The sequence below is a fragment of the Bidens hawaiensis genome, unplaced genomic scaffold, assembly GCF_021521415.1.
Source record: "Bidens hawaiensis isolate Kalapana, Puna unplaced genomic scaffold, B.hawaiensis_p1.1 tig00028452_1, whole genome shotgun sequence".
In the NCBI taxonomy this organism is placed as follows: Eukaryota; Viridiplantae; Streptophyta; class Magnoliopsida; order Asterales; family Asteraceae; genus Bidens; species Bidens hawaiensis.
Genome location: NW_027494636.1, coordinates 187,499 through 198,170, shown reverse-complemented (window position 1 = coordinate 198,170; position 10,672 = coordinate 187,499). Strand labels below are relative to the sequence as shown.

At 38.0% G+C, this 10,672-nt stretch overlaps 1 protein-coding gene across 1 annotated transcript; it reads right to left on the bottom strand.

Annotated features, from left to right (window-relative positions):
• Positions 1–209: 209 nt before the first annotated feature.
• LOC143576979 (actin-1-like) lies at positions 210–634 on the bottom strand. The gene is made up of 2 exons (XM_077060943.1): positions 581–634; positions 210–497 (listed from the first exon to the last, which is right to left on the bottom strand). The coding sequence occupies exons 1-2, from the start codon at positions 632–634 to the stop codon at positions 210–212; spliced, it is 342 nt and encodes a 113-aa protein (XP_076917058.1).
• Positions 635–10,672: the final 10,038 nt, after the last annotated feature.

Here is a 10,672-nt window from a genome sequence, read left to right as displayed (position 1 = left end):
TTATTATTATTATTATTATTATTATTATTATTATTATTATTATTATTATTACAAAACGTGAGCAATGCATAGATTATACTAAAAAATAATTGAAGGAGCTAACCAGTGGTACGACCATATGTATACAAAGAAAGTACGGGGGCGATGGCAAAATGCATGGCTGGGAAATTGAAGCCCTCGAAAAGGATTTCAGCCATCTTCTCTCGGTTTTACTTAGGATTTAATGCGGCCTCCGTAATAAGTATAGGGTGATCTTTGGGAGCCACACGAAGCTCATTAACAAAAGTGTGATGCCAGATCTTTTCCATATCGTCCCAATTTTTGACAATACCACGCTCCATTGGATATTCAATAGTTAGGATGCCACTTTTCGACCAGGCCTCGTGTCCGATGTAAACTTCTTTCGTGCCCAGGCCTACCATAGCATTAAGTTGACGTGTCTTACCTACAACACTAGAAAACACCGCCCTAGGACAATCATCACCAGCAAACCCAGCCTGTGGACATATTAAATCACAGAGTACAATTTACCAACACAAAAATTAAAACCCGAACATATGAATAGGACGACAATACTAACCTTCATATACGCAGTCCCGTTGTCCAAAACAAGGATCTCAATGTCGTCGTTCATTTTCTGATATAAACTGCAAACTGATTTTTTTTATTGATCCAAAATACAAATCACAAGATAATGAAGCTAACCTTTAATTTGTTTCGGATTCAAGTATTAGGTGGAAACTGAATTTTTTTTATTGATCTGGCTTAAAGAAGTCAATGGTTCTGATGAAGGGACGACTTAATAAAACAACTAGAGGAGATTGTGGATCTGGGTACACAAGTCCAGGCTTTAGAGACAGAAGGTTGGTTGACAATTTGTTTTCACGCAATAACTTTCTCCTCCACTATTATATATAATATAACTAGTGTTTTATTTTAACCGGGATGTGTTATTCATACACCCTTTATAGGGTGTGTATATAGATAGGGTGTGTGAATAACCAAAAAGGGAAAAATGGTGTATGAATAACCATTGCCTTTTAACCAGTACATTGCACCGGGCAGTTGGGACATGTTTATGTACATGTTGCGTTGCGATGGATGGATGCAGTTGGTATATATATAGGTAAATGATCAAATACAATAATCTGTTATCGTACACGTACGCGACTATCAACACCCTTCGATGCCAAAAAATGTGCGAGCCTTGATCATCGTCGTTTCTCCTCACGTGAGCCCTGAATACACGATGTGTTTCATGTCTCCAATTTACGAAAGCGTTTAGCGGATGGAACTTTAGCTGTGCCCTTAAGTGATGTGGAAATTAATGAAAATATAAAATTTGGAGAGCAAAATATAAAGATAGAAGATTTTAAAGTTAAGAAACCTAAGACACGAAAGACAAAGTTAGTCAAAGTAAGATGAAACTCTTGAAGAGGTCCAGAATTTACATGAGAGGGCTAGGCTATGCGATAGAATTGGTATGTTGGCCATAGGCCGCTGATTGTTTCGAGTATGAACTAACATGTTCACCACACTACAAAAAAATGTCATGTAGTGACATACAAAAACTACTAATAGAATACAAAAAAGTGCCACTAAAGACCCCTATAAGAATGTGTGACACACAAAGTAAGTGTCACTAGAAACGGTAGCACTAAAGTCTTTTAGTGTCACATTTTTTATATGCCACACAAATTTTTTGAGGTTTTAGGGCACTTATTTTGCCACAATAAAAAAAAAGACTTTTGTGGCACAATTTTTGCGCCTTTAAAAAGGTAATCCTAATTACATATCTTTACTAGTTTTAGTGACAATTTCTCTTTTTCCACAATCTAAAATCAGCTTTTGTGACACAAAGTTTTTGTTAGTAAAAACTGTTTCTATTTAATATATGTACTATTTTTAGTTACACATAAACTTACTACAACTTCACATGATTTACAATATAAAATAGAAGTTTGATAAAACTGTAAATGTAGAAATCACAATATTATAACTTCAATAGAAAAAAACTGTGTAATAAGTGACATATCCCAAATTCAGAATGTTTACACGATAAGTCTAGATGTTCTTTAGAGTGAGAATTTCATTTTCATATAGCTTAAGCTCCAAAGCTTCTCATGATATCTACCCTAAAATCATCAACAATACAAACAAGCATTAGTATTAACCTAACAGATGAAACAACAAACGACTAGTTTATCTGGATCAATCTCAACACTAGCTAGCGGAAATTGTAACATCCCGTTTCTAGTTTCGGTTAATAAAATGGAAACATGAGTTATTGTGAGTCGGGCTAGTGTTGGGTTAAATGGATATGGGTTATAGACTTGGATTATGAAAGAAAGAAGGAAAGACCATGGGCTTAAGCCCATGATCCATAATTATATAAGTCCTAAATTCCCATTTAATCATTCATTTACACATATTCCATAAACCACCAAAACACACACTTAAGCTCTCTCTCTAGTTTCTCTCCTTTATCTAGCCGAATCAAGATAGAAAACCGAACCCGTTCCAAGGTAATGATAGTATGATGTTATACGAGCTTAAACCCGTTAGATATGGTCACGAAACGACGAGCCAACACCGTTAAACCGTTTAAGTTATGAGATCCGGGTGGAATCGGGTATAAACCGAATCTAAGATGAGCTTAGGGATCACCCTAGCTCAGATCTGGATAGAATGGGATGAAAAACAATGAAAACGGTGGAAAAACGAGTGGGATCTCGTCTTTCCGTCGAAAACGCGGTTTTCCGGCGATGACGGCGCCGGAAAAGTAGGTACGATGTTAAGGGGATGTCAGGGAATGTTCTGACATTCCCTGACCTAACCCTAATTCGTTAATGGGAATCCGAGGAATTAGTCTTGATTCGTTATCTAATTCGTTAAGGAAAAGAATAACGAACTAGCCCAATTCGTATAAGGATCAATTCGTTAAGGTCCAATTCGCTAAGGACCAGTTCGTGATGAGGTCCAATTCGTTATAAGGACCAGTTCGTTATAATGCCCGATTCGTTACAAAGGCAGATTCGTTATAATAGATAATTTGTTATGAACTCCCATTCGTTAAGGGCTTAATAACGAATTAGAACTTTGAAAGAATGACAGAACTATCCCTGGACTTAGAAAAGAATGATTTAATTACAAAGAAACTCTAGAACTTTATAAGTTAGAGAATTAGAAAATAAATTAAAATCCTAATAGAAAATGTGTTACGACAGTTAATGGACCCTGCTAGGGGCTGCCTCCCCTAGAACCCTGCTGCAAGGGGCGCTGCCCCTAGATACCCGTTCGTTAAGGGTAAGAATTAAACTAGAAATATGATATGGGTAGTGATAGTTAATTGATATGTGTAATTGTTATACAATTAGTCGTGCACAGCTCAACAAGGGAATAACGATAAACAGTGAACGTAACCGAATTCAGGTGAGTTTCTAGCCCCACTTCCTTGTTATGTTTTCGGGGCTGTGTTCATACTCGATGTGATTAGTCAATACACTTATCCTAAGTGATAAGTGTATGCCATATATGTATTATGTGAAATGTATGAATGATTTTCTTGTCGGTACGTGAACGATCTTCGGATATTGCATGTACTGTCAGGTAATGGTTTGACGATGTATATATATGTTGTAGATGAAGAATGAACGATGTACGTATGTATGAAACTTACAATTATGTATATAGAAAGGTATGGTATAGAGGTATGGAAGAAAGGGTGACCGGATCCTAATAATATCCGAGGATGAAAGGTACCGGACCCTAATAATATCCGAGAATGGAGGGTACTGGACCCAACAATATCCGAGGACGGAGGGAGACCGGACCCTAATAATATTCGAGGATGGAGGGTACCAGACCCTAATAATATCCGAGGTATGTGGGGTGAAATGCCCTTTATAATTCAGGTTAGCGATGAACGTGTATGGACGTATGATGAACAGGTTATGTATGTAATGTGTACCTTCGGGGATGTGTATGTGTATGTAAGGTAACTTATGTGATTAACTAGAACTCACTCAGCGTAGCTGGCTTTTAGTATGCACGCATATGAGTAGAATGAGGTAGCTCGCTTGATGAGGATACATGGCGTGGAATTGAAGATACTGGCATCTCAAGGAAATGTTATGATGTTTTAAAGACTATGTTTTAGTTTGTTAAATGACTATGAATATTTGATAAAACGAGATTTGGATGTTATTTAATATATTATGGTTAGAGTTATTATTTTCCGCGAAAGTTTTTAATTAACTCTGATATTTAGGACTGTGTTTATGAGTAAATCTAACACCAAATGTAGGGCACTGGTAACGGGGCCTTACAGAAATCATTAATGAGGAACCTAGATCTCGGATCTTGTTTGGATTATTATTACCCGAAGTAGAAGGGTAGAGAGGAAGAGTTGGTGAATGGATAAGATATATGGCAAAAGGTTTTGTATGCATGAGTATGCTCCACCTTATATAGGTGAGAGCATATCATGCATTCTTCCATTAAATGGGCCCAAATGGGCTTTGTTTACATGGCCTAAGGTCCAAACATACAACATACAAGGGAATAAACCGACAAGCTAACTTAGATACAACTTTTACAGTAAAAGTAAATATAAAAGACTAATAAACAAAACGAGTCACAACAATCTCCCACTAGTCTTTAGTATTTAATCCAGTCTTTAGTCGGTTTCATACTCGAAGCTGTCTTCGTAGTTGTATAGTTGATTATCAACAAGATAGCGTACAAACTTGTCAAACTTTTCAACTATGTCTTCGGTCTTGTCGCGATGGACGTATTCAACGTTCCCAAATGGCTAGTTGTAGAGCTTCAACAGATCTTCTTTGCTTAGCGCCACAAGCTCATGTTCGTCAAAGAAGCGCAAGTGGTGCATATATATTGCAGTGTATCACCGCTTTTCCTGTTTCATTGTCGAACTCCCAACAAATAAAATGCTCGAATAAGTTAGAGAGGAATGGTTCACCATGGTAGATTTCTCTCCCTTGTGAGTCCGGTATTGCCTCATATTTTTCTTCTTTCCGGTGGCAGGATCGATCTCTGTTGGATAACGAAAGGCCTTACCCTTGTTGAGCTTGAAATTCAGATAATCCTTCTTCCATTCTTTGCTCATAAACCTATTAAACCATCCCTTAAGCTCCTTCTCTGTCACAAAGTGGCCCACTATTCTTCTGAAGTAGTTCATGTCGAGCTGGGAGAGGGTATGCATGCCAGTAATATGCATATATGTAAGATCTCCTTTAGCTCAACGTATTGCCCATGTCTCGCTACTTGGGTGCCACTTGCAATAAACAATCAGAGAGTCGTCCAAGTATGCGTAGATGTTGTCTCGTATGCTCGCTCTGTTGTTGGTTGAATAAGACTTGTTCTTTCGTCGCCTTGGAGCTTGAGACGATTCAGCAGTATTAGCAATAGCAGTGGCATGAGATTGAGCAGGGAGAGCCACTACAGTTTCTTCACGAACCGGAAAATCTGGGTCCGGAGAGTAGTTGATCCCTTCAGCATCATCTTCATTATTAATTGATTCCACAACTTCTTTAACGTGAGAGCTAGTATCTGCAAAAGAGAAATCATTAAAACAGAATGCAACATCAGCTTCCCTTGTTCTTTGTGCCTCATTTGACGAGTCTTGCGGTTGACTCACCTTATTACCACCATTGGCCTCGTCATTGCCACTGTCATCATGATCATCACCACTCTCATCATGCGGTTCATCATAACTGTCATAAGGATCATCATCCTCATCCTCACCTTCATCGTTACCTTCATCACATCACCATCTGAGTCATCATCATCCGACTTGTCATCATCACCGCCATCACCATCATGACCTTGATCTTGAACAAAATGCTCTTGTACAGCAGGAGCAATTATCTTAGCAACAGGAGCAATCACTTGTGCAACTGATGTAGCTACAACAAGTGCAGAAGTCATTACACTGACCTGACCGGTTCTAGCAGTAGTAGTAGCAACAACTTCGGTACTCACAATGGTTCCAACAACCACGACTGGCTCCTCAATGGCAACACTAGCACCACTTCCACCAGCTTCTTTCCTTGAGGATTTAGAGAGGGTTCCATGATAATTTTCTTGAGCGTTGACCCTTTCGGCATCAGTAACAAGGTCAGTGAGAGCGGATTTTTTCTTGTTGCTTTGCGCTGCTCTTTGTTCTTTTCCATGTACCAACCCCCTAGACGTCTCCATTAGACGTGCCCTCAAGTTATCAACATCTAAATCGGTCATCCTCATCACTTCGGTAACCGCAAAATGGCGGTTTATAAGTCCCTCGTTGACGCGATTCTGACCATCATTAAACCCTTGTTGCTCTTCAATTACCTTTTCCAACCGCTCGATCATTGATCGCAACTTAGCATTCTCACCAGTAAACCTTTCCACGTTTCTTGAGGAACTGGGCTCACTTTCCAACAAACTTACCCGAGAACCAAGGCCCTCAATCTCAATCATTGCCTTATCAATGGTTGAGTCTAACTCCCTCCTCAGATTTTGTGCAAAGTTGGAGGAGAGGAAGATTGGTTTCTAGATGAGAAACTCTTGATTGGAGCCTTGTAATATCATCACGTTGTTCAACATTCATCAACGAGTTTTGATTGACCAACTGTTGCTGATTATCAATTTTCCTTTGCAAGTTGTCAATCCAGGATCGGATCTTTGACTCTCAATCCGGGCTTTTCATCCACCCGTGAAGCAAGTGAATCTCTCTGCCTCATCACTTGCTCGTTGATTGCATGTTGTTCCTTCAAAAAATTTATCATCAAGAGTTCCCTCTTAGCTCGATTTTCGTTTGATTTTTCAAGTGCTCTAATCCTATCTAGGATAGGATCCCGAAACATAGGAGACTTCTTCGATTTACCACTAAACAGAGGTGTGGCTTCTATGATGGGCTTTTGGTTGTGAAGGGAGGTGTGATTGAGTAGGTTGGCTGTATGGTGGTTTGAGTAGGCATGGTTATGGTTTGGGTTGGTAGGGATGTGGCAATGGCTAAAGGTAAGCTAATGGTTTCGGTTGTGGATGGTAAGGTTTGTGAGATGGTTTGTGAATGAATTGAAGATGTAAGGGTAGAGGTCCAAAAGGATGAATCCTTAATAGGTGAGGTGTATTGGTACGTTGGTGAGCTAAAGGGTGAGGTGGTCCTATTGGTGATAGAGTCTGTTGTATGGGTTTGGTCTCGGCTTGGGTGGTGGTTATGGGAATGTTTTCTAAGAAGGATGGCATGGGCTCATCAAACCTAGATGGTGAGGTTTCAGGTGGTGTGATTGGTTCATCCCTAAGAGTCCTAGAAGATGTGGATTTTGATTTGGAGTTAGATTTGGGTTTGGTTTTGGAGATTTTAACTTGTTTGGCCTTAAGTTCCTCTATGGTGCGGGCTAATGTGATGAGTGAGGCTTGATATGGGTCAGCTAATGGTGTAGGTGGTGGTGTTATGGGTAGTGTTGTGGGTGGTGGTAGTGTGGCTTGTAGGGATTCTGCTAACATGGTAGACATTGAAGGAAATATTATCTTTAAAGAAGTTGGCACCTTTGTGGATGAAGACTTCTTGGAATCTTTCATCCTTTTCAAACGTTTTAGAGGATGTTGAGTCTCCTCTTCTTCTTCAGCGGGTTTTTCTTCAACGGGTGTTTTGGAGGATTCACCGACCTTTCTCTTTCCTTTGTAGCCTTTTTACCAGTGTTCACCCTCAACATCATAATCAGCTTCAGTTTCTTTAGTTTCTTCATCCTTTCTAGCATCATCATGACCACTTTGACCATCATAATCATTGTCATCTCCACTATCTCCTTCATGTTCAACCTCAGTTTCATCACTATCGGGCTCGGTCTCAGCAAATTGACCGAATTTTACACCAGGTTCTTAACCTTTATACTTGTACCCGCTTCTCCCAGTGGGCTCCATCATCGCCTTGAACACCGTTTGTCTAACCATCTTTGCATAATGAGGCTCAGACGGTTCGACAACTTTTCCTTCATCATCAACTTCATCTGGGTATTCGGGTCTTGGAATGTTCTGTAGTAGATCATCCAGAATAAGTTGAATGAAGCGAGGATACATTTTCCTTGGTTTCTTCGCGAGCACAATAGATTGAATGTGCTTGAAGAACATAATAGAAAAGTTGTACTTCATTTGATTTGCAAGGCATGACATGACTACATCCCATTCAATGCTCAGCTTGTCAAATCCACCCTTCTGTGAAGATAAGCAAGCAGTGGGAAACTATATGGAATAGAAACTTCCAATAATCTGGCACATGTCTCTTCTCACATGTAGTTCAAGAAATAACGTACCCGATGTCTTTGAGAAACTTTGCAATGTCATCTTTCTCAAACTTTTCAGAAGAATCATCAGGGCCGTCTTTGATAATTAGTGCCCTTCTTACAACCTCTTCAATAATGGTTATCTTCTGATTTGCTACCTCAGCAATGATCGAGGTCCCTTCTTTTTCGTCTTTGCATTTACCCAAAACTGTTCAACCCAAAAATCATGAATCTCCGAGTTGGCAGATATGGCAAACATCAACCATCGGCTTTGCAGTCCTTTGATCCTAGAGGTAAACACCTTGGGTTTCCTCTTCTTTGGAAGATCAAATGGACAAAACATGTTGTGTTGCTACATTAAGACATAAAATAAACATTATAGTTGATCATTGAGTTTCAAAATACAAGATTATATTGTATTTATACAAGCAAAGAAAAAAAATATGAATTAATAAAGATATAAACTTAAAATAAATAAGCTTTAAAAGAATAAGTCAATAACAAAAAATAAGACTTTATACAAGACTCAATAAAAATAATAATAATAAAGTTTGCAAAATAGGATTTCAAAGTATATACAATATGGTTTGAAGATGAACTAAGAAACTGCCAAGGACAAACCATTCAAATCGAATGGCAGTTAAGTCCTTCTAATTGTTAGGTTAATCTGATTATACTTCTAAGTCCCAACCATTCGAATCGAGACCAACTAACAATGTTTTTAGATTTGAAGTATTAAAAACCAATATCCCTAATATACAAGTACTAATTTTCTTAACCAATTAACAATGTTTTCAGAGTAGCCGAGTAGCCCGGACGTCTTATTGGACCGTGTTTGACCCGGATGACATCATAAATAATTTAAATATATTTATATATATGAACCTTATTTATATATATACATATATAATTTATATATATAGAAAAAAATAATACTAATTAACTTTAACGTCCATTTGTATTGTTTATTTTCACTATATAGGATATATATTTCAAGTAACAAATCAAAAGTTAAGGCTGGTTGGTTGGCTTCTTATTGTTTGTTAAGCATATCATCTCGAAAGGGTACCTGGGTTTGATTCCAGTGTGCCCAATTTTTTTTTTATTTAATAAAAACAAGGTTTTACTGGTTCAACCGGCGGTTCACTGATTCCGGTCGGACCGTAACCGCCAAACCCAGCTGAGTTATTAGAAAACGGGTTATATATGTGAACCGGACCGGCAAGCTTACCGGGTCCGGTCGGGCAGGTCGAACCGGCCGGTCCGGTCCGAGTTTCAAAACATTGCCAACTAACATCAAATGACCCACATTTATAGTTGAAACCTAACTTAAACTAAACCGTTTGATCTTGAATCTTCAACAGGACTCATATCTTGATGTTTCTTATTGCCTTAGCCCTTAGGTGTAGAGAACAATATTTAAGCTTGAATCTTGAGAAAAGGATGGATCTTGATCTCCTTGAGAATCCGAAAATGATATGTAAAAGAAGAGTGCTGGTGTTCTTGAGATGCAAAAAGGGAAATATGAATGACGATAGGGGTTTCAATAGGGTTTAAGGGGTTTATACCCTTTAGTTCATCGGCTCTAAGGCTAACTTCCTTTTTTAATTCCATAATTTATGAAGTCCAACCCATAACTAATCAATTGTCCTTCCAAGGTATAATAATAATTTCCCTTTTATTATTTTATGAAAAATTTCTAATAAGACAAAAAACCATAATTACAACAAATACATGTGCCGTTGATACCCTTTAGCCACATATATTGAGTTATTGAGACAAAATGACGATTCTAGCAATTAATTTTGGTATACTTAGCTACACTATTTAGTTGTTATGACTAGTAGAATATGAATGTGGCCGTATAATACCTATAGATGCGACCTTTGGTCACACTTGAGCTGAAAAAAATTTGTGTGGCGAAAGGCTTACGACTGTTCATATTTCATGTGGCGAAAACCATTTTTTGGCGTCGTGCCAAGAACACTAACGTCTTTATTGTTCTGTTAGTTAGGGAGTTAAAAAACAAAAGAAAAGCAAAAAAAAAAAAGAAATAAAACAAGGTGATAGTTGGAAGTGGTAGACAACATTTATTTAGTTAAAGTGTTGTCAGCCAAATGGTGAAAGTAAGAAGTATTTTAATCCAAACTTTTTTTAACGGTACATAGTACAACAATTTTGTCCATGGAACATTTTCAGTTATTGTTAAACACAAAGTGGAAGTCACACTCAAAAGGAAAACGAGTATTGTATAGAGAATTGACACACACTAACACTTAGCTCGAAAGCTTTTATGTATATTGAAAACTAGTAAAGTAGTAATTGAAATTGATGCATTACAGTATTATTCAAAAGAAAATAAATAGGTAACAACTAGAAAACAAAAC